General features: G+C 57.4%; 4 protein-coding genes across 10 annotated transcripts in view; all 4 read right to left on the bottom strand.

The window, feature by feature from the left end:
• MVP (major vault protein) overlaps nucleotides 1–11,356 on the bottom strand; it is a 28,290-nt gene extending 16,934 nt beyond the window's left edge. Inside the window, exons 1-4 of one of the 3 annotated variants that reach the window (XM_025369878.1) lie at nucleotides 11,240–11,347; nucleotides 5,875–6,030; nucleotides 691–891; nucleotides 287–482 (exon numbers count right to left, since the gene is read on the bottom strand). In XM_025369878.1, the coding sequence (XP_025225663.1) occupies nucleotides 287–482; nucleotides 691–815 (321 nt within the window). In that variant the 5' untranslated portion in view covers nucleotides 816–891; nucleotides 5,875–6,030; nucleotides 11,240–11,347. Of the gene's footprint in view, nucleotides 1–286; nucleotides 483–690; nucleotides 892–5,874; nucleotides 6,031–11,239 lie in introns of all 3 variants that reach the window. The other 2 variants (XM_025369877.1, XM_025369876.1) reach the window with 2 other exon arrangements.
• A 264-nt stretch (nucleotides 11,357–11,620) lies between these two features.
• PAGR1 (PAXIP1 associated glutamate rich protein 1) lies at nucleotides 11,621–15,850 on the bottom strand. Its single transcript, XM_025369889.1, has 3 exons — nucleotides 15,231–15,850; nucleotides 14,946–15,028; nucleotides 11,621–12,072 (listed from the first exon to the last, which is right to left on the bottom strand). The coding sequence occupies exons 1-3, from the start codon at nucleotides 15,710–15,712 to the stop codon at nucleotides 11,873–11,875; spliced, it is 765 nt and encodes a 254-aa protein (XP_025225674.1). The 5' UTR covers nucleotides 15,713–15,850; the 3' UTR covers nucleotides 11,621–11,872.
• Nucleotides 15,851–16,357: 507 nt separating this feature from the next.
• PRRT2 (proline rich transmembrane protein 2) lies at nucleotides 16,358–20,820 on the bottom strand. Its single transcript, XM_025369883.1, has 5 exons — nucleotides 20,649–20,820; nucleotides 19,870–20,233; nucleotides 18,264–19,207; nucleotides 17,735–17,867; nucleotides 16,358–17,571 (listed from the first exon to the last, which is right to left on the bottom strand). The coding sequence occupies exons 3-5, from the start codon at nucleotides 19,140–19,142 to the stop codon at nucleotides 17,561–17,563; spliced, it is 1,023 nt and encodes a 340-aa protein (XP_025225668.1). The 5' UTR covers nucleotides 19,143–19,207; nucleotides 19,870–20,233; nucleotides 20,649–20,820; the 3' UTR covers nucleotides 16,358–17,560.
• Nucleotides 20,821–21,025: 205 nt separating this feature from the next.
• Nucleotides 21,026–26,352, bottom strand: MAZ (MYC associated zinc finger protein). 5 transcript variants are annotated; one of them, XM_025369881.1, is made up of 6 exons: nucleotides 26,268–26,352; nucleotides 25,345–25,431; nucleotides 24,412–25,262; nucleotides 23,921–23,984; nucleotides 23,472–23,643; nucleotides 21,026–22,128 (listed from the first exon to the last, which is right to left on the bottom strand). In XM_025369881.1, the coding sequence occupies exons 1-6, from the start codon at nucleotides 26,301–26,303 to the stop codon at nucleotides 21,968–21,970; spliced, it is 1,371 nt and encodes a 456-aa protein (XP_025225666.1). In that variant the 5' UTR covers nucleotides 26,304–26,352; the 3' UTR covers nucleotides 21,026–21,967. The 5 variants fall into 5 exon arrangements, 4 of the variants coding, with proteins under 4 accessions (XP_025225666.1, XP_025225664.1, XP_025225665.1 ...); XM_025369879.1 differs by lacking the exon at nucleotides 26,268–26,352 and adding an exon at nucleotides 22,444–22,667 and having other exon boundaries at nucleotides 25,345–25,604; XM_025369880.1 differs by lacking the exon at nucleotides 26,268–26,352 and having other exon boundaries at nucleotides 25,345–25,606.
• Between the last annotated feature and the right edge of the window lie 245 nt (nucleotides 26,353–26,597).

Here is a 26,597-nt window from a genome sequence, read left to right as displayed (position 1 = left end):
ACATGGTGAAACCCCGTCTCTACTAAAAATACAAAAATTAGCCGGGCGTGGTGGTGGGTACCTGTAATCCCAGCTACTTGGGAGGCTGAGGCAGTAAAATTACTTGAACCCGGGAGGTGGAGCTTCCAGTGAGCCAAGATTATGTCACTGCACTCCAGCCTGGGCGACAACAGCAAAATTCTGCCCCCCCGCCCCCAAAAAAAAAGGCGGCGGCGGCAGCAGTACAGAGCCCAAGGCAGGTGGAGGACAGGCAGGATGGGGCACAGGGAGAGAGGAAGCCAGGTACCTTTTCCAGCACCTCCCCTGGGTACAGGGGGAAGGGGTCCTGGGCCAGCCGGATCTCGAGGTCAGCGTGGCGAAGCCGAACTTGCCCTGTGACATCAAACAGCACCAAGCCCTGGGCATCCCGAGACACAGGGTTGGCCACTGTGCAGTAGTGACGTGGGGGGACAGTCACCATGCGCATAGGGGCAAACAGTACCCTGTAGGAAGATGAGAAGAGGTGTGGGGACCTGGGACCAGGTCTCCCACTACCAAAGGGGACACCAAATAAGAGAGAAACCTCTCTGTCACCCAAGCGAGGGCCATTCCTGCTTGGGAACAGGGAGGAGGAAAAGGACCATCATGCCAGCCAGACCAATGGGTCCCCACATCCCTAAGGCTCCCCCACAGCCCAGCCCCCACACCCACCTCTCATTGTCCTGCCGGATGTAGGTCTTTGGCCCGACCTCCACACGGGACACGTTGCTGTTCTGGTCTAGCACATGGATATAGTGGTATGGGGGGATGCGGATGATGAACTCTTCAGTTGCCATGGTGACTCCTAAGCCAAGGGCTCACCAGAAGATGACTGGTAGGTGGGGGAGAGGACACAGGATGAACCCAGGGAGCCTGGGATGGGGCAGTCATGAGTCTGGAGACAGGCTCTGGGTGGGATACGGCCCTACCTCCTCCAGCCAGGTCACTGCACCCTTCCCTGTCCGCATCCACATGCCCGCCGCTCCCTGTCTTCACCCCACCCAAGACGACACAGCCCATCCTGACCGTAAAGAACGGCTTGATGCAGTGAGCCAGAGGCCCAGGGTTCCTTGCCAATTCCTTTCCCTTGCTCCCATCAACTACTTTCCCCTACACTGCCACCAGCACTGCAAAGAGCTTCAGATCAAGGCACTCCCAGTCTCTAAGGTGGAGAGATACAGCAAGCTGGGAGACTGGGGAGCCATGGAGGCAGTGACATGGCCTTGTCCAGCACGCAATGGGCAGCTGCTCCGAGGAGCTGCCTGGCTCCTCCAGAGGGAGGCAGCCCTTTATTTCAGAGAATCCTGAGGCCCCAGCTGTATTCAAATGTCAGCCCACAGCCAGAGAATATCTGTATGCCTCAGGTAGTCCATTAGCTAGGATTCAGCCATAAACAAACAAAAGGGATGTTTGCATGAGCTGTGTCTATGCTCCTCCCCCGTTCTTATGCTGTACTAATCCTGGGCTGAATGTGAAGACCTAGTCCACTGCTCATGAAAGGGATCCCAGACAGAACTGAGGCTTCCATAGAACCAGCTGCATTAGTAACACTGCAAATCACTCTGGCCGCCTCCTCCCCAGTTCTCTCCCACCCTTAGCTCCTACAGTTGTGAGCAAGGGTGGGGTGGAAAGGAAGGAGAAGGGGGATGATTGATTATCATGTTCCAACCACCCCATCCCACCTGCTTCTGAATCCTGAGTGGTTTCACCCAGTGCTTGGCCTGTTCAGGAATGTTACATGCCCTACCTAAGCCCCACCCTTGCCCCCACCACCCCTTGGACTTTGGACAAGTCCCTTTGAGTCACACAAATGGGACCAAGTTTACTAGGTGCTCTAGGGCCTCATCCTTAAGAGACTCAGGTCAGACTTTTTTTTTTTTTTTTTTTTTTGAGACGGAGTCACCCAGGCTGGAGTGCAGTGGTGCGATCATAGCTCACAAAAGCCATGCCTCAGCCTCCTGGGTAGCTGAGACTACTGGTGCATGCCACCATGTCTGGCTTTTTTTTTTTTTTGAGATGGAGTCTCGCTCTGTCACCCAGGCTGGAGTGCAGTGGTGCGATCTTGGCTCACTGCAAGCTCCGCCTCCCTGGTTCACGCCATTCTCCTGCCTCAGCCTCCTGAGTAGCTGGGACTATAGGCGCCCGCCGCCACGCCCAGCTAATTTTTTGTATTTTTAGTAGAGACAGGGTTTCACTGTGTTAGCCAGGATGGTCTTGATTTCCTGACCTCGTGATCCACCTGCCTCAGCCTCCCAAAGCACTGGGATTACAGGCGTGAGCCACCGCGCCCAGCCCTTTTTTTTTTTTTTTGTAGAGATGAGTTCTCATTATGTTGCCCAGGCTGGTCTCGAACTCCTGGCCTCAAGCAATCCTCTTGCCTCTGCCTTCCAAAGTGCTGGGATTACAGGTGTGGGCCATCACACCTGGCCGATGAGGAGCCTCTTTTGTCTGGTGGTGGCCTCAAAAATGTCTGGCTAGGACAGGTGCAGTGGCTCATGCCTGTAATCCCAGCATTATGGGAGGCAGAGCAAGACTCTGTCTTTAAAAAAAAAAAAAAAAAAAGTAGCTCCTCATCAATTCTACCATCTACCCGGCCTCCAACCCCAGGTGAAAAATACAAGTGAGGGGAAGAAGGGAGTGGCCTGGCCGAGGACAAACAGGCAGGAGCCATAAATTACAGAATCAAGGCTGGATACGGCCCAAGAGGAGTTACACTTGGCCGGGCGCGGTGGCTCAAGCCTGTAATCCCAGCACTTTGGGAGGCCGAGACGGGCGGATCACAAGGTCAGGAGATCGAGACCATCCTGGCTAACACGGTGAAACCCCGTCTCTACTAAAAAATACAAAACACTAGCCGGGCGAGGTGGCAGGCGCCTGTAGTCCCAGCTACTCGGGAGGCTGAGCCAGGAGAATGGTGTAAACCTGGGAGGCGGAGCTTGCAGTGAGCTGAGATCTGGCCACTGCACTCCAGCCTGGGCGACAGAGCTAGACTCCGTCTCAAAAAAAAAAAAAAAAAAAAGAGGAGTTACACTTGAGCCTCACAATCTATAAAATTTCAACTTTTTGTTTAGAAATTGTGAGTCTTCACAAAATCCCAATTCCTGCTTCACTTGAAGAATTAGAAGACCAGCAATACAGCCTACAGTCAAGCAGCAGCTGCCCCATTTAGATGGAATACAAGCTTTCCCACCTACCACAGTCCCCACCACCCCCTGCTGCCTTACAGCCACACCACTGCACTGCCCGGCTATTGTTTAAAAACCCTTTAACTTGGCTAGGCATGGTGGCTCACGCCTGTAATCCCAGCACTTTGGGAGGCCAAGGCAGGTTGATCACCTGAGGTCAGGAGTTCAAGACCCAGCCTGGCCAACATGGCAAAACCCTGTCTGTACTAAAAATATAAAAATTAGACGGTCATGGGGGTGGGTGCCTATATTCCCAGCTACTAGCGGAGCTGAGACAGGAGGATTGCTTGAACCTGGGAGGCAGAGGTTGCAGTGAGCAGAGATCGTGCTATTGCACTCCAGCCTGGGCAACAGAGCGAGACTCCATCTCAAAACAACAACAACAACAACAACAACAAAACCCCTTTAACTCAGCAGTGTTCACTGATGAGGAATATTCTAAATCTTTCTACAATGATGGGGAATATTCTAAATCTGTGCTGTCTTTGGACTAGCCACATCCACACGTGGCTCCTGAACACTTAAAATGTGGCTAGTGGCCAGGCATGCTGGCTCATGCCTGTAATCTCAGCACTTTGGGAGGCTGAGGCGGGCAGATCACGAGGTCAGGAGTTTGAGACCAGCCTGGCCAACATGGAGAAACCCTGTCTCTACTAAAAATACAAAAATTAGCTGGGCGTGGTGGCACATGCCTGTAATCCAGCTACTTGGGAGGCTGAGGCAGGAGAATTGCTGGAACCTGCGAGGCAGAGATTGCAGTGAGCCAAGATCTCGCCATTGCACTCCAGTTCTGGGTGACAGAGCAAGACTCTGTCTCGGAAAAAAATAAAATAAATAAAATGTGGCTACTGCATCTGAGGAACTAAATTTTAAAATCATTTTTTGAGACAAGGTCTTGTTCTGTTGCCTAGGCAGGAGTGCAGTGGCACAATCATGGCCCACTGCAGCCTCAACCTCTAGACTCAAGCGATCCTCCCACCTTAGCCTCCTGAGTAGCTGGGATTACAGGCACGTGCCACCACGCCTAGCTAATTTTTTCATTTCTTTTGCAGAGACAAGGTGCTGCTATGTTGCCTAGGCTGGTCTCGAACTCCTGGGCTCAAGCAATCCTCCCGCCTCAGCCTCGTAAAGTGCTGGGATTAGAGGTGTGAGCTACCATACCCAGCTAATTTTAATTTAAATTGCCAAATATGGCTGGTTGATCCCATATGGGACAGTGGAGCTCTCAATAGTTGAGACCCAGACAGGGACAATGAATCCTTCAAGGCCACAAGCAAGTTAGTGGTACTGTCGGGACTAGAACCCTGGTGGAATGCCTGATCCTGTCTTTCTAGAGAGGCCTCACGGTCCCGTGGTTCGGGGCACCCATTCCGACCCAGACTGCCCCGGCCTACAGCTCTGATCGGCTGTTTTCATGTTTTTATATAGTTTCCTCACTGCCTTGCCTCATTCTGAAAGAGGTTACAGTTTGGGTTTGTTTTCCTGGCACACTTCCCACATCACAGGGAGGTTATTCTGCTGCTCATTCTTTCATCTTGCAACTTTGTATGGGATCTGACCTTGATACTTTTCTGTTGCTCATTTTTGCTCAAAGTTACTTTCCCTTGGCTCGGAGGAGGGTGGCTTGTCTAACCTCTTCTGCGGTTTGGGAATACAGGGGTTTACTTTCCGATCTCCTGGCTCTGTTCCTCTTGCCACTCTTATGGGGACCTTGTCTTTTCTTCCTATTGCCTCATCCTGCTCACCTTTGATTCTACCCCCCAGTTACTCCACAATACAGGGCCCTGTTCTGGAAAGTCCAGAGGGCTGGGACTCCTAGATCTGGATTTTTTTTTTTTTTTTTGACGGAGTCTCTGTCACCAGTGCAGTGGCGCAATCCCAACTCACTGCAACCTCTGCCTCCCAGGTTCACACCGTTCTCCTGCCTCAGCCTCCCGAGTGTTGGGACTACAGGTGCCCACCACCATGCCCAGCTAACTTTTTGTATTTTTTTTGTTTAGTAGAGACATGGTTTCACCATGTTGACCAGGATGGTCTCAATCTCTTGACCTTGTGATCCACCTGGCTCTGCCTCCCAAAGTGCTGGGATTACAGGCGTGAGCCACTGCGCTCGGCCCCCCCTTTTTTTTTTTTTTTTTTTTTTGAGGTAAGGTCTTATTTTGTTGCCCAGGCTGGAGTGCAGTGATCACAGCTCACTGTGCAGCCTTGAACTCCTCAGCTCAAGGGATCCTCCCATCTCAGCCTCTTGAGTAGCTGGGACTGTAGGTACGTACCGCCACGCCTAGCTAATTTTTAACTTTTTGTGGGTATAAGGTCTCTGTTGTCCAAGCTGGTCTCAAAATCCCGGCCTTAAGCAATCATCCAGCCTTAGCTTCCCAAAGCACTGGGATTACAGGTGGAGCCACCACGCCCAGCCAGGATGCCTGGATCTTGGTTCTCAACCTTGTGGGATCAGTGATTTGAACAAGTCCCTTGACCACCCTGTGCCTGTTTCCTCATCTACAAAATGAGAATGGATATCATCATCAACCAAGTTAGCACATAAAGCACTCAGAACAGAGCCTGGCTCTTAATCTGCACTCTGACTGCAGAGGAGGAAGAGTGCCTGAGGCCCAACTTTCCTATCCAGTGAGGGATCTGGGGAATATAACCAGTGCCAGGGGCTCCCTGCCTGACCTGGCATGCTGGTTTAAGCCTCAGTTATTTACTGGTCAGTGGCAAGTCTTGTTTCACCCCAGCTGCAGGGATGGAACAGCAAGTAGGGCTTTCACTGCCAGGTGAAGCTTTTTCCACTGCTCCCTTGGAGGGTTCTCTGCAGGGCCGAAACCTGGCCAGGAAACCAGATGGGAGAAGAGGAAGGGCTGGCGCTGTAAGCGGAGGTATGGACAGGGCTCTGAGGCCCCCCGGGAAGATGTGAACTCTAGAAAGCTGTGCAAGGTTGGAAGCAGGCTCTGGGAACGCCCTCCATTGGCTCATCGATGGATGATCCCCACCACGCCCCCCACAGCTGAGGCCTCTCCACCATCTGCTGCCCCAGCTGGACCCAATCAGGTGGGCTGAACGCCTCGCCCGGCTCAGTGACTCAGCAAGAGTCATCCTCACGGCTGGACTCCTGGCTTGTTCTGAGGCCAAGCCCTCAGCAACTGCCCCTGCATCAGCACCAGGACCCCACCTCACCTCCCTGACCACCCACCTGCCATGCCCTAAACCTGGGCCTTCCGCCTAGACCACCCGCCAGGTTCACCCAGGACAGGTCTTGCCTTCTACCCTCGCCATTCATGGAGGTGAGCCAGGGAAACCCTTTGACTCAGGCAGCATGTTGGTGACAAGTCTCAGATTGAGGTTTTTGTGGTTTCCTTCCAGATGACATGCGCAGTTAGAGCATTTTACTTAAAATAGATCAGGGCCCTCAAAAGACAATAGCAAGGATTGTGTTGACCTTTGGAAAGCTCTGCCCAGCCCTCAGGCTTGGCCCCTGCTCCCCAGATCCACTCATCCACCCATCTTCCTTCAGTCCCTGCTTCTGAGACCTGCCCTAGTCGGCTCTCAGTATAGATGCCCAGTCTTGCCTGATCACACCTCCCTCAGGGGTCATGAGGCTTCTGCAAGAACCACAGCCAGCTTTCACCCCAAATCCCACTGGGGTCTCTCCCACCATGAGGGTAAATGGACAGGAACTAAATAGCCTGTCCAAAGCAGAAACCAGGTTCATTGTCTAGTTAAAAGAGGGGCTTTTGCCTGAGAGAGGTGGCTCACACCTGTCATCCCAACACTTTGGGAGGCCGAGGGTGGGAGGATGGCTTGAGGCCAGGAGTTCAAGACCAGTTTGGGCAACATAGCAAGGCCCCATCTCTTTAAAGAAAGAAAGAAAAAAAAAAAAAGGCGGGGGGGAGGGAGACCGGGTCACAGACTCTTGGCTCAAAAGTAAACTTCTGCTACAGCAAAACTAAATAAACGAGTCATGAGTCACTACTTCCCAGAGATCTTCAGGGTCAACTGTGAGTAGCTGATATACTGAGTTATTTGTTTTTTGGAGACAGTCTCACTCTGTCGCCCAGGCCGGAGTGAAGTGACACAATCTTGGCTCACTGCAACGTCCACCTACCTCCCAGGTTCAAGCAATTCTCATGCCTCAGCCTCCTGAGTAGCTGGAATTACAGGCACATGCCACCAAGCCTGGCTAATTTTTTGTATTTTAGTAGAGATGGGGTTTCACCCCAGGGTGTTCTCAAACTCCTGAGCTCAGGCAATCTGCCTGCCTCGGCCTCCCAAAGTCCTAGGATTACAGGTGTGAACCACCACTTGCGGCCACTAGTGAGTCTTAAATAGCAATTGACCAAGTGACCACACTGCTACCAAGTCTGCAGTGAGCAGAGTGGCACCACCTGGAGGCTTGTTAGCAATGCAGCCTCCGGCCCCACCCCAGAGCCACTGAATCCATCGGCATTTTAACTCGACCCTCAATGACTTGCACATACATTAAAGTCTGAGCAACTCTGGTCTAAAGCAGAGACTCTTGGCCCAGGCTACACACTGGTCATCTGGAAATCTTTTTTTTGTTTTTTTTTTTTTTGAGATGGAGTTTTGCTCTTGTTGCCCAGACTGGAGTGCAATTGTGCCATCTTGGCTCACTGCAACCTCTGCCTCCCGAGTTAAGCAATTCTCCTGCCTCTGCCTCCCAAGTAGCTGGGATTACAGGCGTATGTCACCACACCCCACCACACCCGGGTAACTTTGTACTTTTTTAGTCGACAGGGTTTCGCCATTTTGGACAGGCTGGTCTCAAACTCCTGACCTCAAGTGATCCACCCACTTTGGCCTCCCAAAGGGCTAGGATAACAGGCGCTCGGCCTTCTGGAGATCTTTTTTAAAGCTACCCGTCTCCGGTGATTCTGTTTAATTGGTCCGGGTGAGGTTCATGCATTGCTATTTTAAAAAGTTCTCCCTCTGACTCTTAGTATATATCTGGGATTGAGAGCCAGTGGGAAAATGTCACTCCAGCAGGTTTTATCACTGCCAGCATGCTCCTGGGCCACTTACTAGCCTCTGAGCCTTCCTCTCCAGTGAAGTGAGAATAAAAGTGACTGTTGACCAGGCTTGGTGGCTCCCGCCTGTAATCCCAGCACTTTGGGAGGCCGAGATGGATCACTTGAGGCCAGGAGTTCAAGACCAGCCTGGGCAACATAGCGAGACCCTGTCTCTACAAAAATCATAAAAAATATTAGCTAGGTGTGGTGGTGCACACCTGTGGTCCTTGCTACTTCGGAGGCTGAGGTGGGAGGATTGCCTGTGCCTGGGAGATCAAGGCTGCAGTGAGCCATAAATGGAGCACAGGAATGCACTCTAGCCTGAGCAAGAGTGAGGCCATCTCAAAAAAAAAAAAAGAAAAAGAAAAAAAGTGACTGCTTCAAGTCAAAGGTATTAGAGACTGGAAGGTTTCTGGTGCATAGTAGGAACTGGGAGGAGGATAAAGATCAGTTCCAGGCCAGGCGCTGTGGCTGTAATCCCAGCACTTTGGGAGGCCGAAGCAGGAGGATCGCCTGAGCTCAGGAGTTCGAGACCAGCCTGGTCAACATGGTGAAACCCCGTCTCTACTAAAAATACAAAAGTTAGCCGTACATGGTGACAGGCACCTGTAGTCTCAGCTACTCAGGAGGCTGAGGCAGGAGAATTGCTTGAACCCAGGAGCAGAGATTGCAGTGAGCTGAGATTGCGCCATCGTACTCCCACCTGGGGGACAGAGCAGAGACTCTGTCTCAAAAACAAAAACACAGCTCCAATTGCAGGCTGCTCATCAAGGGCAGGGAATTGCACTCATTCTCCTCCAGCCCCTTCCCTTACCCAGGTCCAAGCAGCCTCCTTTGTCTCCAACCCCAGGGCTCTTGCTCCAGGCCGTCCTGAGGTTGGAGGCGAGGTCGGTGACCTGGCCCCGCCCCCAGACCTTCCCACAGCTTCAGGTTCAGGAAAAGGCACATGAAGTTTGGTATAAACAAGGACACAACTTCACGGAGTTTCTCACTGATTTAAATATTGTAGTCTTTAGAGAATGGGTCACATGACTCAGGAACTGCCAGCAGCCTGTTTTCACCCAGCGGCTTCCTGGTTTACCCCCTTTAGGAGACCATTAATGGAAATTGAGAATCTGTCTCACTTTTTTTTTTTTTTTTTTTAAGCAGCACAGTTTTAGGAACGATTCTTCCCAAGGAAATTGTTTGTGAGCTCCAGTCTAACTGGGCCACTTTGTGGGAAGGGGAGCAGCCTGGTGGCCTTTGGGAGGTGAGGGGGAGACAGAACAGCTCAGCCAGCCCAGACCTCCACTTGTCCTCCCTCCCTCCTCCCACCCCTGCCAATTAAGACCAGTCACCAGAGGCAAGAACCTCCTAGATCAGAAGCAACCCAGGAACCAGGCTTCAGAACCCCGATCTTCATTAATATTTTCTAAACTTGCCTAATCATAGAACTGAGCTATAATTCTTTAAAAACAAAACAAAAAACCACACACATACAAAACAGAGACAAGGGTCTCATGTTGCTCAGGCTGGTATGGAACTCTTGGCCTCAAGCCATCCTCCCACCCTGGCCTCCCAAAATGCTGGGTGCCTGAGCCACCAAACCCAGCCCTGGGCTGGAATTCTTAATCCCGCTCCCGTTGCTTTTTGCAGGCCTCACTTCTGACCCACTGGGTCTAGGTTTCCGGGAGAGAGCCTCTTTCCCTGTGTTCCAGGCAAACGCCCCCCAGTAACAACTCCCATTTCCAATGAGCTTAATCTGTGCCAGGCAGTGTTAAGTGTCCTCTGACTCATGTTATCCTCACAATGAACCTGGAAGTTAAAAAACTTGCCCAAGAGGACACAGTTATCAAAGGATGGAGCCGGAAGTCTAATCTGGGTATGACTATAGAGACCACAAACTAGGAGGCAGTGGCTTCTCAGGCAGAAACAGTAAGATTCTAAGCCGAGAATAAAGACTAGAGGACCTGGGTGAGAATAAAGACTAGAGGTACTGCCCAGATGGCGCCAATGGCAGTACAAAGGTGAATGTTTCCTACAAGCTGAGCCAGCGCCCAGCCTCTGCTCCCCCACAACCTGGGAAGGCGGCACCCAAGATAACCTGAGCACCCCGTTACCTTGGAGCCCTGAGGCTGTCTCTGGGCCACCCACTCAAGGTGGCCCCCCTACCTGCTCAAGGCTACAGAGGGCTGTCTTGCCCAAACAGCCACACCCCAGGGCCAACCCAGTGCTGTGTGCCAAGGGAGTTTCTGAGAGAGCCACCTGATACCCCACGTGACAGCCGGCCTTTCCCCCACCACCCAGGCAGAGAGCTGAGAACACAGGGGCCATCAGCCTCGCTATCACCCCCACCCCCAAGTGCTTCACTCCCAAGGGACAGCTCTAAGCTCCCCAGAATCTCAGGCTGGTGGGTCCAGCTGAGCATCCTCGTTTTCACTTTCTCCTCCCAAAAAGGAAAGAACCTTGGCCACTAAATTCTACACCTTCTGGAAATCACTCTAATGACTTCCTGAATGACTGACGGAGGCCAACAGCTGGCCCAGCCCTGCGTGGAGCAGAAACAAACCTTATCTGTCATAGTTAAGGGCCCTGAATGGGGACAGGTCACATTCTTGGAGCTCAAGGTGACAGGTCAGAGCCCAGGTCCCAGGACAGTGCAGGCAAGTAGAGCAAGCACCGATCTAGCACTAAGATGGGGTCTGAATGACCCTGTAAGGTCCCCCACCTGATTTCCCATGTGGGACCCTGAAGTCAGAGAGGGGCCCGAGAGTTGCAGGGGGCTGGGGGATGGTGTTGGTGAGTTAATCTGCCTTTACTTCAAAACCCAGAAAACCCCAACTATTGGAAAGTGAAACCTCCCAAAGCAAAGCCACCGCCCATCCTCCTTCCCCGCTCTGATTCAGACATGTTTTCCCTGCCCCAGCAGAAGCAAGGCCCTTGAAAGCAAGACAGGAATAGAGAGAGCCTCGAGGGATACAAAGATCTGCCCCTGATTTGGGGTTTGGGGGGCTAGTACAATGTACTCACATCTAGAAGTGCAGCTAGCTGCAACCAACGCCTCGGATGGGGAACTCTCACCCAGCCTAGGGGATCACTTCCCAGCAGGGCAAGGCAGGCCAGGCCCAGGGGTGGGGCTTGGGAGTTAAAGAGCCCGTGCAGCTGGTTCTCATTTTATCCTCCGGGCTGCCTCTGCTGCAGCTGAGGGCGCACTGCTCCCTGCGTGCTCATGAGTTTCTGCCTCGGAGCCAGCTGCCTGCACTGGAGTGGGACTGGGAGGGGTTGGAGGGCCCGAGATGGGGCAGGTGCGCCTCTGCCCATCTGGCATTCATTTTCCAATCTGGGTGAATACAATTCTGCCTCTCACCTTGAAGTGGGGCCTAAATGTTGAGCTCCAGCTCCAGCCCCTCCTTTTAAGAGATGATAGCTCTGGATCTTTTATTTCAGACTCAGAAAATTCAGTCCAGGTCTCCGAATAGGTGTTCAATAGAAAACACACACACACACACACTCACACTCTTTCTTCCTCTTTCCCGCAATGTGCTGTTTGGGAGCTTGAGGTTTCTCTCTTCTTCCCAAGTTTCTCAGTGCCTGGGCTGGGGAAGGAGGGCCCAGGCCCCAGCAGGTACAGACACTGCAACCTAGAGGCGGGAGCAGTGGGAGTCAGTACTTCCGCTGCCGAGGGAAGAGACTACTCCCGGAGGATCGGAGTGGGGGGCTGGCAGGGCTGGGGTCTTCGGAGTCCAGGCTGAAGAGGTCTCTCCCAGTACGAAGGATCTGCTCCTCCAGCTTCTTGTGTCTCTTCATGTCCGACAGCACTTTGTCCAGGCGGGCCTCCCGTTTCTGGCTCCGGGCTGAGCTTCCTGGAGAAGGGGAAGGTAAGATACATGGAAGAGATGGAGGTGGTGTGCACCAGACCTGCCTGGACTTCACTCATCACTTGGGGAGTTGGTTAAACATGCAGGTCCCCAGGCCTCTGTCTTGGAGGACCTGAGGTTCAGGGTTGGACCTCAGAGAGAGTGAGCAGCAAAGATCCTGAATGACAGGAAGGCACAGGTAATGTGAAGACCAGGGAGACACCAGACAGGCGAATGGCAAGGGTAAAGGCCCTAGAACAAGAACAGAATTCTGTTCAAAGAAGATGCAGGCCGGGCATGGTGGCTCACGCTTGTTAATGCCAGCACTTTGGGAAGCCAAGGTGGACGAATCACGAGATCAGGAGTTTGAGACCAGCCTGGCCAACACAAAAAATAGCTGGGCGTGGTGGTGGGTGCCCATAATCCCAGCTACTCGGGAGGCTGAGGCAGGAGAATTGTTTGAACCCGGGAGGTGGAGGTTGCAATGAGACGAGATCGCGCTACTGCATTCCAGCCTTGGTGACAGAGCTAGACTCCATCTCCAAAAAAAGAAAAAAAAAGTGCAGAGAACTGGAGGTGGCGGGAGAAGCGCTTGGATTCTCCTTTGACATGCTCTTCCCTGGCAAGATGGAATCCCTTGGAAAATTTTAAGTCGAAAAGTGACATGAGGCCGGGCACGGTGGCTCACGCCTGTAATCCCAGCACTTTGGGAGGCTGAGGCGGGCAGATCACGAGGTCAGGAGATCGAGACCATCCTGGCTAACACGGTGAAACCCTGTCTCTACTAAAAATACAAAAAATTAGCCGGGCCTGGTGGCGGGCACCTGTAGTCCCAGCTACTCGGGAGGCTGAGGCAGGAGAATGGTGTGAACCCGGAAGGCGGAGCTTGCAGTGAGCTGAGATCGCACCACTGCATTCCAGCCTGGGCGACAGAGCAAGACTTGGTCTCAAAAAAAAAAAAAAAAAAGAAAAGTGACATTTATGGCTGGGCACAGCAGCTCACGCCTGTAATTCCAGCACTTTGGGAAGCCAAGGTGGGCAGATTACTTGAGGTCAGGAGTTCAAGACCAGCCTGGCCAACATGGTGAAACCCCCTCTCTACTAGAAAATACAAAGATTAGCTAGGCGTGGTGATGTGTGCTTATAATCCCAGTCACTCAGGAGGCTGAGGCAGGAGAAACGCTTGAATCCAGGAGGTGGAGATTGCAGTGAGCCAAGATCATGCCACTGCACTCCAGCCAGAGCAACAGAGAAAGACTTCATCACAAAGAAAAAAAAAAATGACACGATTTATATTTTTAAACGATCATCTGAATTGCAGAAACTGGAAGCGGAGAGCCCAGTTAAGAGCTACTGTAACTATCTAAGCAAGAAAGACAGTGGCTTGGATGGGGATGTGGTGTTGAAAGTGGAGAGTAGCAGAGGTACTTGGAAATGTACATCTTATAGCTACCAAGACTTGCTGGTGTGAATGTTCAGGTAAAAGAGAGAGAAATAAAGAATGGCTCTAGGCTGGGTGCAGTGGCTCATGCCTGTAATCTCAGCACTTTGGGAGACCGAGGCGGGTGGATCACTTGAGCTCAAGAGTTGGTGACCAACCAGTCTGGGCAACACAGCAAGACTCCGTCTCTCCCCCCCTCCAAAAAAAAAACGAAAAAAGAAAAGAAAAGAAAAAAAGGCATGACTGAGGGTAAATTCTAGGAAGGCATATGGGGTGGGAAATGGGGTCACTGGTGTAATTAGAGGATGTACGTGGTGGTACAGGGATGCGGATCTAGATAATATTGAAAGGCCAGGACTTGGACTTCTGGGAATGGGAAACATGATAAAATTATCTGTAATTTTCCACAATCAATGACTAGTTGTTTTTTAAAAAAAAGGAATTATCTGTAATTGTGCTTTTTTTTTTTTTTTTGAGACGGAGTCTCGCTCTGTCGCCCAGGCTGGAGTGCAGTAGCGATTTCAGCTCACTGCAAGCTCCTCCTCCCGGGTTCACGCCATTCTCCTGCCTCAGCCTCCCTGGAAGCTGGGACTACAGACAGGCACCCGCCACTGCGCCCGGCCCAATTTTTTGTATTTTTAGTAGAGACGGGGTTTCACCGTGTTCGCCAGGATGGTCTCGATCTCCTGACCTTGTGATCCGCCTACCTCGGCCTCCCAAAGTGCTGGGATTACAGGTGTGAGCCACCGCGCCCGGCCGTGATTGTGTTTTTTGAGACGAAGTCTCACTCTGTTGCTCAGGCTGGAGTGCAGTGGTGTGATCTCAGGTCACTGCAACCTCCACCTCCCGGGCTCAAGTGATTCTCCTGCCTCAGCCTCCTGAGTAGCTGGGATTACAGGTGCCTGCCACCATGCCCGGCTAACTTTTTGTATTATAATTGTTTCTTAAAGGAATACGAGAGGCCGGGCACATTGGCTCATGCCTGTAATTCTAGCACTTTGGGAGGCCAAGGCGGGGGGATCACAAGGTCAGGAGTTCGAGACCAGCCTGGCCAACATGGTGAAAGCCCGTCTCTACTAAAAATACAAAAATTGACCTGGCCTGGTTGCATGCGTCTGTAATCCCAGCTACTCGGGAGGCTGAGGCAGGAGAACTGCTTGAACCCGGGAGGCGGAGGTTGCAGTGAGTCGAGATCATGCCATTGCACTCCAGCCTGGGAGACAAGGGCTAGACTCTGTCTCAAAAAAAAAAAAAAAAAAAAAAGGAAGACGAGGTAGTAATCTAAGTCATAAAGATAGTGCTACTGGGTGAATACTCTCTCCTGAAGCTGTAAGTTGTGTGGCAGCTGAGGCAGCAAGCAAAGGCCTCTAGGGGAGCCGATCTTGGGTAACTGAGCCCAGGCCCTTCACCTCCCCCAACTGTCCCCTCTCGTTTGTACCTGGGGTGCGTCTCCGGTCAATCAGGGAGTCCTTTGGTGTCACTGGTTCATCATCAAAATCAAATTCCGTGGGCATGTGTGGTCTGGGACAGGTGAACAGAGTGAAGGGTGAGGGCGGTTCTCCCTCCCACCCACACCTGTGCTTCTCCCCTGCCCGGTTCCTCCTCCCCCGCTGGCTTCCCTCCCTCCACTTTCAAAGGTTCCAGGGTCCTACACTTTCCCTCCTTATTTCCTCCCGCCATCAGGGGAGCAGCCCAGGGACAAGGTGTAAGAGTGTGTCTTTACTTTTCCTCTTCCTCTTCTTTGGCCTCCGGCTCCTCATCGGATCTCTCCTCTTCGCTCTGGGCCTCCGGCGTGGGAGGCCGGCGGGGCAGGATCTCGGCCTGCAGCTCCAGGGTACCGTGGGCAGCCAGCAGTTCATAGAGCCGCTGGATTTCGGAGGGCGGGGGCATCCAGGGCTGCCCATCTGCGGGCAGCTCCACCTCCTCGTCGCTGCAGGGCACGCACCAGTCATCGGAGTCCTCCTCCGTAGGCTCTTCCTTACCGGCGCTGGGGACTTCTCCCTGCGCCTCCTCTTCCCCGGACCCCTCACGCTCAGTCTCCTCTCGGCCTCCTTCCTCCTCGTCCTCGGCCTTACCGGCCGAGGCAGAGGGGCCTCCGGTATCCTCCACGGCCAGAGCCTGGAGGCCGGAGGTCACTTCCCCTTCTTCAGACAGAGGCGCCGCCGTGGTGGCCGCAGTGTCTCCATGGCCCCGAGCAAGGGACATAGGCCACTAGGGCAGGGACCCTGCGATGACAGCTGCTGGAGTCCGAAGCCAGGGTCCCCCAGGGATCGGGCTCCCCGGGGGATTCGGGACCGTCTCCAGCCAATCAGGCTCCCGCAGGGGACGCCGCGGCCAGACCGCCCGTCCCCGGGAGGGGGCGCTCGGTCCCCACCAAGGACCCCACCCCGTGGATCGAGGTCCGGTACTCCGACGCTCCCGGGCCCCGCAGAAACCACTTTCCGAAAGGGGGAAAGGGGAAAGAGAGGGACGGGCTACTCTTGGCTTCCACGCCGCCTCTCTCCACACCTGGACGCGGCGCCCTCTCGCCAGACCTCGCAGTTGTGGGCCACGTCAAGTCAGCCGCCGTACGCACCTGGAGCTAAGACCCGCCTCCCAGGCTGCGCAGGGTCACACTACGCAGGCGCACAGAAATGGCGCGGGAGGCTCTGCTCTAGTCTAGGCTACTTGGAAGAGGAAAGCGAGGGAAGGCTTGCACATGCGCGAGTAGGCGCGCAGGCTTCAGCCCACAGTAAAGATGGCCAACGGGACGGCGCATGCGCATACCACCCAATAAGGTTCTGCCGGAAGAGAGGCAGCACCGCCGGGCCGGCGGGACGAACGCAGGAACCAACCGAAACTGGAGGCGAGTCTCATGCAGTCTCCGTTTATTGGTGTTTCAGACTCATGCAGCATCCGGCATACAAAAAGGGAGAAATCAGTTTGATAATAGCCTTTTTTTTTTTTTTTTTTAAGAATTTTAGTTTTTTTTTTTTTGTGGAAAAAAAACCCCGCCAAATCCGAACCGCGTTGTAGCTCGGTGCCCGCCTCCTCAGCGGGCTGTCGCGTGCAACAAACCTCCCCCGTCAGCTTAGAAAATAATTATAGAGCGCCCCACCCCGCCCTCGCTCCTGCCAGTGGGCGCTTTGGTCCTATTTTTTGGATTCTTTCGTTACGAAGCACGTGAATGAATCTAGCCCGACACCTTCAAAAAAAAACTCGTGGACTGGGGTTGAAAAGCCCAGGTGGGCGGGTCAACTCCAGCTGACCTGGAGGGGTCAGCGCCGCGTCCCTCCCTTCTCCCCGGCGTGCGTTAGGAACCAGTGCTCGCCACCCTCGCCCGAGTCCCCACACGAGGCCCGGCTTGCCAGCTCTACGACCTGCAAGACACCCTTGGGTGTCCGACCCTGGGTGGTCCCAGCAGAGAACAGTCGGAGCCCGGGGTTGGGGAGCCCTCTCCCAACACTGCTTCCCGCCCCCAAGCCTCATCTAAGTGCTGTCATTTTTGCAGAGTAAACGGTGACGGGAGGTTGGAGAAGAGGATGCTTAAGGGAGATGAGGAGGCAGGAAGAGGAAGGGGGAGGGACGTGGAGAGGAAAGGGGAGATGATAAGGGAAGGAAGAGAGGACTGAGGGTTGAGAGATGCCAAGACAATGGAAGTTGGGAGGAGGCCAGGGTGGAGGTCCAGAGAATTTGGGAGGCAGGAAGAAGTGCAGGGAGGCCAGGAGAGATGCAGGGAGGCTGAGAGCGCAGAGTTGTGGAGGTGTTCAGGGAGGTTTCCAGAGTGCAGGGAGGTTTCCAGAAGTGCAGGGATAGGGGGCCAAGAGGCTGGAGGGGATGCAGGCAGAAGTGCAGGGAGGTTGGAACCAGTGCAGGGATGAGGGAGGCCTACAGTTGGCAGAGGAGCCTGGCAAGATGCAGGAGCAGGACAGAAGCTGTAAACAAGGCTGCTCAGGCTCCCTTGGTCCTTAGGGGTGGGGGCCAGGGCCATCAGTTGGGCTCCCCCCAGGGGAGGGATGGGCCCAAGGCAGCTCCCAACAGGAAGAAAAGTCTTGGGATGTGGGGCAGAGCCCCTCACTTATACACTGTGGGAGAGGAGAGGGAAGGACAGACAGGGGGGAGGGGGAGACAAGGAGAGACAAAGGAGAGGTAAGGAGGACAGACAGGAGAGAGCAGGGGCAGGGGTTAGTAAAGCTGCCCTTGCCAACCCTTCCATTCCTCCCCTGCCTGTCCCAAGCCCCCACTCACCGCCTAAGTTGATGACGCAGGAGGCGATGATGATGAGGACTCCCCCCACCAGTGCCACGATGCTTAAGAGCTTGGCCACACGGCCCAGACGCTGGGCCCCGTCCACGTCCCCCTGCTGCAGGCTGTTCCGGGACTGGGATTAGGGCGAGGGGTGGAGGCACATGGCCGGGGTCAGGAGAAGCCAGCCCAGAAGGGATCAGGTGGAAAAGTCATCCAGAAGAGAGAGGCCAGCCCCATGGATGGCGGGTAAGGGAGGAAGGAGTGGAGGGGCAGGGGGAGGAGGGCACAGGTCAGCGAGGCTGTGACACACATGTGTTTCCATATCCCTCCCACCCAAAGGGGCAGGGCAGTGGTGGCTCAGAGGGTTAGGTCCTAGGGAGAGGCAAACAAAGGCCCTGGAATTGGGGAGGTGGGATCCATGCAGACAGGAGAGGGTAAGGAAGGCATGATTACTCCTGGGGCTCTGTCACAGCACTGGCGGGAAGCTGGGAGCCACAGCAGGCCTGGACCAGGGTCCCATGGGGCTCACCATGACAGCATAAGCGAAGGCCACGATGTTGACAGGCCACATGGGGCAGAAGCAGGACAGGATGGCAAGGATGATGTAGTCCCGAGGTTTCTGGGTGCCTTCACCCCCCTCCACCCCAGGACCTGCCAGCTGGGAGCTGGGGTGGCGGCTCAGGCTACCTCGGGGAGATCCTGGATGCCCACTGTGCGCCCTTCCCATTCGATCCTCCTCAACCAGCTGCTGCAGCACTCGGGGGGGAGCCCCATTAGCTGGGGGGGATTTTTTTGAGGGTGGCAAGTGAGGCTCAGGGGCTGGGCCCTCTTCCCCATCACCAGCCTGCAGGGGCACCACTGCCCCATTCTCTTGCTTTTCCTCCACACTCTCAGACAGAATCTCAGGGGTGGGGTCCTCCTGGGTAGGGAGCGCTGGTTGAATGGCTGGCTTGGGGGTGGGCTGGGAATCTGGCTGGGGGTCTGGCTGCGGAGCAGGCTCTGGGGCTGGTTCAGGTGGGGCTGCAGACTCCAGCCTGGACCCCTGGTCTGCAGAGGCCTCTTTGCTCACTTCTGGTTTGGACACTGTTTCTTGGCATGGCTGTTTGGGGCTGCAGTTGGCCTTTGATTCCCCTCCTGGGCTTAAGCTGAGGTCTGTGGCCTGGGCTGTTTCTGAGGCCCCAGCGGGGGTCTCTGGGGTTTCTGGAGCCAGCCCAGCCTTGGGCCCTGAGTCCACAAGGGCTGCAGTGGTGTCTGGGCCTGGCTGCGGGGCCTCTGGCTGGTCTGGTACCCCTGCTAGGACCTGGGGAGGGCCAGTTTCAGCTTCAGAATGGCCAGGCCCTTTGCCTGGAACCTCGGGACTCTCCTCAACCCCCTTCATCTCAGAGACCTCAGAGCTGCTGGCTGCCATCTTGAGATGGGAGAGGGGAGAGAGCCCCTTTGGGGAGGATGGAATAGCAGAGACAGCGGCAAACCCTGGAAGAGGAGGAGATAGGCTTGGGGTGAGGAGGGAAGAGAGTGTTCAGCACTGCAGGCCCAGTTGGGCCACATTCCTGTCTCAGGGCCAGCCTTGCACTGCCTCGAGGGAGAGGAAGAAAGTTGGGGTTTCCTTTGCTTTAGGGTGGGACATCCCTGGGGGAGGAGTGCTCTACTCAAAGTATTCTGCTTGGAGAGCCCTGGGGAAGATTAACCCTTTTGTAAACAGGACCTTCTCCAGGGTCTCTCCCTGGGTCCATCCAACAAGATCCAGACTCTCAGATCCCAGCACCCCAAAATTAACGAGCTGTGCAAACAGCACTCCGACAGGCAGACTAGGCAGAGGATCCGACATTCGCATTCCACTCCCTCTGCATCCTCCCCTCCTCCCTGGGCGCCCAGGCGGTGCGGGTTTTCTTGCTGCGCGTTTAGGGCGAGGACGCCCCCGCTTCTTCCTGGGGGACCTGGTTATTTCCTCCGATCCCCTGTCAGCCCCTCTCCCGGGGCTTCCCTCGCCTTCGGTGGGCTGGCGCCTCCTCCCAAGGGTTCAGCCCGCCCAGCACCACCAGCCCTCTAGACACCCGCATTCCCGTGCAGCCCGCCCGGCGTCGGCCGTCGGTCGGTCCACTCCTACCCGCAGCCTCAGTCTGCCCGGGTCTCACCTCGACGCCGGCCTCCGGACAGCTCCCGCTGCCGCTGCTGGCTTTTGCAGCAGCCGCAGCCCGGGAGAGAGCAAGTCAGCTAGGGAGGGAGGGAGGCGGCGGGTCTCCCTCCTCTCCCCTCCCGTGTGCTCATCCCCTCCTCTCCGGTCCCCTCCCCTACGCTCCGCCGCCGTCGCGCGCCGCCCCCGCCCCTCGCGAGCCTCCGGCCCCTCCCGCCAGCCCAAGGGAGCCACGCGTTACCCAGGCAACCGGCCCGTGGACCACTCGCGCCCCCTCCCTGCCCCTTCCCACGCGCGCCTCCAGGCGGGGCCCCCCGCCTCCTTCCTAAGTCCCCGGCCCCGCCCGCCAACGGTCACCGGGATCCCTGGAAGAGACGGGGGTTGGGGAAAACGGAGCGGGTTCTGCGAGGAGACGGGACCAGTGAGACAGGCAGGACCGGGTGGAGGCGCCTCTACGAGCAGGAGGAGGGGAAGGAAGATGGGGCAAGACACGGGGAGGCTGCAGAGGAGGAGCAGGGTGGGGTTTCGAGAGAATGGACCCTACAGAAAGGAGCAGCAGAAACTAGCGCTGGAAGGCTCGAAAAAGGGGCCCTGGAAAGGACGGAGCGGGGACAGGAAAGGAAATTCCAAGGGGCAGGAGAAGCTGGGCAGAAGAGCCCGTGTAAACACGGGGTGGCCTATGCCCAGAATGAGGGACAGGTGCAGCTTTCATTCTCTACCTCGCTGCTCTCAGTCCTAGGGCTCGGACTCCCCAGCCTTTCCGCAGCCGCATCCACCCACCATGGCCTCAGGGACGTAACGCGCGCAGGCAGGGATGCGGCTGGGGGCTGAGCAGCGGTCATGGGTGTGGACGGGGGATGGCGGCATTCCTGTCTGGCAGCTGTTTGGGTTTCTAACGGGGCCTCTTCAAACCTCCAGGGGCTATTCTGGGCCTGTCCCGATTGGGAATTCCCCAGAGACCTGGAACTTGCTCTCCACAGCCACAGCCTTGGCCCCGCCCTAAATCTGTGCTGCCGCCAGTAAGGCTGCCCCTGGGGAGGGCGGAGCCAGAACCCCACAGCCGCACAGGGCAGAGCAAGGCTGGACTGATAAGACACCTGGCCGAGAACAAACCCTTGGGGGTGGGGGCAGGTGCTTAGTGATGGCAATTCATTTAATCCAGAGCCAGAAACAAGATTTTATTTAAAATTTATTGTAATAGGGTCTGCGCAAAAGGAAGGGGTGGAGGGTGGGGTACATGCAGGGGACACAGGAACACGATGACATGGCCAGGGCCACAACTTCTGTCGTGGGGAAGAGGGATGAAAAGACAAGACCAGGGCTGGAGCTGGGGTGGAAAAGGGGAGGGGGACACTGGCTGCATTCCCCCGCCCCCAGGAAGCACCTCTAGGCCCTGGATCCCTCGCTCACCCTGGCCCCTAAGACTCCATCTCTTCTCTGCCTCTGGCCCTCCTGGCTCCTCCTTCTGCTCCCCTTGACTTTTTCCCCTGACAGATTCTCAAGCAGGACGATGTTCAGGGCTTGACCCCAAACCCCCATACCACCTTATGAAGGTACAACCTTTGCCGGCCCTGCTTCTGCCCCTCCTCAAACCTCACCGCTTTCCCTCTGGGACAGCTCTGATCCCCCTCCTTCCTCTCCTCCCTCCCCCTGGAAAAAAAAAAAGGGAAAAAGAAAGCACCAACTCCCCGGGGAGGGGCTGCAGACAGCAGGGGGAGAGGACTGGAAGGAGAGAAGAGGACCTTCGAGGGAAAAGGCTCACAAGTCCCTGGGAGAACAGGGCATGGGCTTACAGAGAGGAGAGGGGGTACGGGCAGTGGCTGCTCGTGTCCTCTGCCACCCTGCCCACTGTCCAGGGGACTTCAACACAACCGAGGGGACAGGTTTGTGTGGGGTCAGGTCTGATAGAAGAGAGGAGCAGGAGAAACAAATCGTTAAAACCTAGTGAATTCCCCTAAGAAAACATTTCTTCCTCCTTTCCTTCCGGAGGCTCCTTGGTTGGTGGGGAAATAGGAGTTGGTGGGAAAAGAGGGGGGAGAGGAGCCTGCACCAGGGAACTCTACTCCATTCTCCCCTCTCCCCCGCAACCAAGTTGGAGCTCACCAGGGTTGGGAGGGAAGTGGCTGAGAGCTCACAGGCACCCCCTCCGCCCCCGAGAGGGAGCCCACAGCTGTGGGAGGGGCTGCTACTGCTGCTGCTGCCGCTGCTGCTGCCGCCGCCGCCGCCGCCGCTGCCGCCATTGGACAAACCTCACCAGTACCTGCACACGAAAAACACCACGGATCACAGCGCGATCTGAATGGCAAAAGCCTTGCCCTCACCCCAGACCTTCCCAGTTTGCTTCCCCTGGGACACAGCCGTTGCTCACTTCCTATCTGGTTCCCAGAGGCCTCGGCCTGCATCCTCACCCAGACAGAGCAGTTCTCCTCAAAGGTCCTCCCTGTGCCCAGAAATCTCCCTAGCCTGAGTGGTACATGGGCGTCCCTCGCCTTCCTGAGATCCCCTATCGGGCCCTTTGAGCCCCCTTGTCCCCCACACCCCCCATCCCGCCCCCCAGCCATGCCCCACGCCTTGCCTGGTGGGTGTGGGGTCCCCCTCAGCAGGTGGGCTGTGGCTGGGGGGCGTCTCCCGGGACAGGGGGGGCGGCCCCCACCAGATGGGTCTGCATGTGGCCGGCCAGCTGGGCAGGGGTCTTGCAGTGCACGCTGCACAGCTTGCACAGGATGCGGTCAGCCCGCGGGGCCTGGAGCCCGTGGTCCTTCACCGCGTGGATGCGCAGGTATGCTGCCGTGGTGAAGCCTATTGGGGGGTGGATTGGGATGGGGCGGGGGTCAGCCAGGCGGAGACCCCAGAGACGGGGCTGATCTCCTAGGCGGGGGATGCCCTCCTCAGATGGCCCTGTCCTCCTCCCACGGCATCCTTGGTAGCCTGGGGTTAACTGCTCTGCTGGGGCTGGTGGGCACAGCAGCCCCTCCCTGAGCCTGGGGCGTGGCTTGCGTGGTGCCCGCTTCTCAGCCTTGGTACCTACAGAGCTCACTCTCCATGGCCGGGAGACCTCTCCCAGGATGACAGGACACTGACTCCTAGCCAATGGCAGGGTTGACCCTCAGCAGAGACGGCTGTGTCCCCCTCCCTCCAGTGCCCCGCGGTCTCAACCCAGTTAACCGGTGAGTCTGACTGAAGGCAGCTTTCTCTGCTACCCGTGCAGGGTGCGTGCTGGTAAATCCCAGCCCGTGTACTACTACACCTGCCCCAGGAGCTGGAGACAAGACCTTGTGGCTGCGCGGCGGAAACCTTGCCTTGTGACCCTTGGAACTGGCTTTCTTGACTACTCCCTTCCCCAGAGCAGCCAAGTTCCACTCCCGCTCTCCCCACGTATGCCCAGGAGGTTCAACCTCTCTGGCAGATCTCTCCTCCAGCCAGGACTTCTTAAGAGTCTAACAACATTCATTCAGGTGTCCCCCGCTGCTCTCTTGACCTCTTGGAGAACTCTAGACGCCACGAGCTCTTGGCTACAGCACCCTTAGCCCGTATCTGTGGCAGGGCGTCTGGCCAGGCGCCCACCCTCTGCCCCTGGCCCTCCCGGCAGTCCTCGGCATGTACCTTTGTTGCAGAGCTCACAGACATGGTGAGGGCCCTGGCTGTGCACCTTCATGTGGTCCGAAATATAAGCCGAGCTCAGCATCTTGCCACACACGTGACATGGCACCTTCTCCTCGTGTCGAACTGTGTGCGCCCGCAGCCGATCCTTCGTGGCGAAAGCTGCCTCACATTTCTGGGGAGGGGGGAGGGGCGTGGGGGGTGTCACAGGAGAGTTAAAGCTTGGCGGGCTGGGGAGGGGGGAGCAAGAGGTTAAAGGTATCAGAGCCTTGGGGATCTTTGATCTGTAGGAAATGGGAGTGACATGATGAGGCCTTGAAAAAGGGATGAGAAAATGGAGTGAAAAGGCAAAAAGAAGAGAGAGAAAAAGGGGGTCTGAGAGGCTGAACTCAGACAGCTACCATGAGGATCAAAATCATGAAAACCAGGACGGGAGGAGGCGGGCTTCCTACCTCACATTTGAAGGGCCGTTCTGTTGAGTGCACTTGTCTGACGTGACTGTTGAGGTGATCCGGCCTGGGGACACGTTGGGGTTGGGGTTAGGGCGCAGGTGGTGCGCCCCAAATCCGCCAACCTGCACCACAGGCCTTTCCGGGGATCCCTGCGCCTCCTCCCGGAGCCCGGGCCGTCACAGCGCCACTTCGGCAGGAAATCCCTCCCCTGGAACCCAGCCGCTGCCGCCGCCGCCTCCTCCCACGCAAAGCTTCCGTCAACCCCAAGGCCCACCTCCTTGACAAAGGACCACCCCTTGCTCCCTGGTAACCGGGAGAGGCTTCCTCCCTCCGCCCTGGGAGGGGCTCCCCTTCCCCAACCTCAGCGGCCGCCTCCCTCCCCACGAGCAACGGCCAGGCCACCTCCGTCGCGCCCCTCCCTCCCCACGGCCTAGCGGGCGGCCGCCCCTCCCTCCCCACGGCCTAGCGGGCGGCCGAGGCCCCGTGCACACCGGGAGAAGCTCTTGCCACAGTGGGAGCAGTTGTAGGGCTTGTGCACAGCGCCGTCATGTGAGCGCACGTGGTAGCTCATGCGGTCCTTGCGCTTGAAGCGCTGCTGGCACACCGGGCACTGGTAGGGCTTCTCGTCCGAGTGCGACAGCTTGTGTCGGTTCAGGTGGTAGACATCGCGGAAGGCCTTGCCGCACATCTCGCAGGCGTGGTTCTTCCGGATGCGCTTCCCCGAGGCGGTCGTGGTCACCACGCCACCGGCGGCCACTGCGGCAGCGCCGCCGCCGGCACCCGCCTCTCCCCCTCCCCCGCCAGCTCCGCTCAGCTGGGGCACGCTCAGGAGGCTCAGGGGCACCATGGTGGGCATCTTCATAGCACCCGAGGGGACCCGGCCGGCCTTGGCTCCCGTGTGGATGGCTTCGTGCCTCCGGAGATTGTAGCCGTTCTTAAACTCCTTGGCGCACAGAGCGCAGATGTAGGGCCCCTTGCTCTTTGTCTTCTTCTCCAAGGCAGACGCAACCGGGGCCACGGCGACCGTCGAGGTTGGGGCTACGACGGCGGTGGCCGCCGCCGCGGCGATGGTGGCGGCGGAGGCGGGGGGCGCGGCCTCGGCCGCGGGCGCCGACACGGGCGGGGGTGGCGGAGGGGGCGCCGGGGGCTGCTTCAGGGCTGCTGTGTCCACCGTGGAGGCAGCGGCAGGGGCCGGGGGCGCGGCAGCGACGGCGGCAGCAGCGGCAGCGGCGGCCGCAGCAGCCGCGGCGGACTCCTGGGCGGCGGCAAGCACCGGGAGCAAGTCCACCTGGAGGGGCTCGGCCGCCGGGGCCTGGGGCGTGGGCGGGGGCGCCGGCGCGGCCTACGGAAACAAGGTGCCGAGTGGGCCGCGAGTGCGGGCGGGCGCCCCCCCAGCCCGGGCCGCGGCGGCCGGCCCTACTCACCTGGAATGGACTCTGGGCGCAGCCCTGGGAGGCAAAGAAGCGGGACTGGAGCTCAGCCCCGACCTGCAGGGGGTTCTGGGCGTGACCCTGAGGTGGCGGGAAGGAGTTCATGAGGCCGCCCACCCCCCGGGAGTCCAGGCCCAGCACGGGGAAGGGGGGGGCCAGCAGCGTGCAAGGGAACACCGGGAACATGGCCTCGGCCGCAGCGGGGCCCCCGGGGCTCAGCGGGGGCCGGGGGCGCGGGCCGCGCGGGGCCCGGGCTCGGGNCATTTCAATAAACAGATATTTATTGGCCATTTCAATTTCTCGTGTGTTGGTGAAATACCTTTCCATTTACCCATTCTTTAATTGGGTTCCTTTTCTTCTTGATTTGTAGTAGTTCCTCGCGTATCCTAGTAGTTTTACTTGTGGCAAAGATCTCCTGCCCCGGGCGGCCTCTGCCCTCCGGCGCTGGAAGTTCGGCGGCGAGGCAGCCTCTCCCGGGGCGCTAGGGCTCCTCCAGCTCTGCCCCGATGTCGTTATTCCGGCCGTTTGCAGCCTCCGTGCCAGGGCCAGGGGTGCGGTTCGGGACGCGGGATCCTAGGTCGGGTCCTGCTCCGCCCAAGTGGAGGCCGGCGTCTGTGTTGTCTGCGGTCTCCAGGGCAGCGCCGGGGCGGGCGGGGGCCCGGGCGGCGGCGGCGGCGGCGGCGGCGGCGGCGGCGGTTGGAGCCTGGCGGGGCGGGGTGGGGGGAGCGAGGGAGCAGCCTCGGCCCCCGCCGCGCGCGCGCCCAGCCGGCGCCTCGGGGAGGGCGGGGGAGGGCGCGAGGGAGGGAGGGGGACAGCTGCGCGCGCACCGGGCGCGCGGAGGGGGGGTGGGACGGGAGGGAGGGCGGGCAGGAGGGGGTGTGGGCAGGGGGGTGGGGGCGGGGGGAGGGGGTTGTTACCTGGAAGATGAAGCTGCTCCAGTTGCTGGGATCCATGGCGGAGGGAGGGAGGGAGGTGGCTCGCGCTCACCCTGGGGCGGGAGGAGGAGGAGGCGGCGGTGGGGGAGGGGGAACCCGGGGAGGAGGCGCGCGGGGCGGGCAGGAGGGGGGGGGGGGAGGGTGGGGGGAGCGGAGCACACTGCGCGCGGGGAGGGCGGGCGGGGGGCGCGAGGACACACAAGAGGCTGGAGCGGGCGCGAGCGCGAGCGCGCGCGTGGCCAGCGGGAGGGGCGGGCGCGAGAGGGACTCTGGCGGGAGGAGGGACGGGGGAGCCACCCAGCAGCCCGAGTC

This window comes from Theropithecus gelada, chromosome 20 (assembly GCF_003255815.1).
Source record: "Theropithecus gelada isolate Dixy chromosome 20, Tgel_1.0, whole genome shotgun sequence".
Classification (NCBI taxonomy): domain Eukaryota; kingdom Metazoa; phylum Chordata; class Mammalia; order Primates; family Cercopithecidae; genus Theropithecus; species Theropithecus gelada.
The sequence above is the reverse complement of the archived record's forward strand: the minus strand, read 5'-3'. Positions and strand labels throughout refer to the sequence as shown.

Coding starts and splice junctions, on each gene's coding strand:
- PAGR1 (XM_025369889.1), bottom strand. CDS start 15,712: ATGTCCCTTGCTCGGGGCCATGGAGACACTGCGGCCACCACGGCGGCG. Junction 15,029..15,230: donor AAAGAAGAGGAAGAGGAAAA/GTAAAGACACAC, acceptor CACCTGTCCCAG/ACCACACATGCCCACGGAAT. Junction 12,073..14,945: donor TGACCGGAGACGCACCCCAG/GTACAAACGAGA, acceptor CCCCTTCTCCAG/GAAGCTCAGCCCGGAGCCAG.
- PRRT2 (XM_025369883.1), bottom strand. CDS start 19,142: ATGGCAGCCAGCAGCTCTGAGGTCTCTGAGATGAAGGGGGTTGAGGAG. Junction 17,868..18,263: donor CCTTCGCTTATGCTGTCATG/GTGAGCCCCATG, acceptor CCCTAATCCCAG/TCCCGGAACAGCCTGCAGCA.
- MAZ (XM_025369879.1), bottom strand. CDS start 25,536: ATGTTCCCGGTGTTCCCTTGCACGCTGCTGGCCCCCCCCTTCCCCGTG. Junction 25,263..25,344: donor GCGCCCAGAGTCCATTCCAG/GTGAGTAGGGCC, acceptor TTGTTTCCGTAG/GCCGCGCCGGCGCCCCCGCC. Junction 23,644..23,920: donor AACGGCCCTTCAAATGTGAG/GTAGGAAGCCCG, acceptor CCCCCTCCCCAG/AAATGTGAGGCAGCTTTCGC.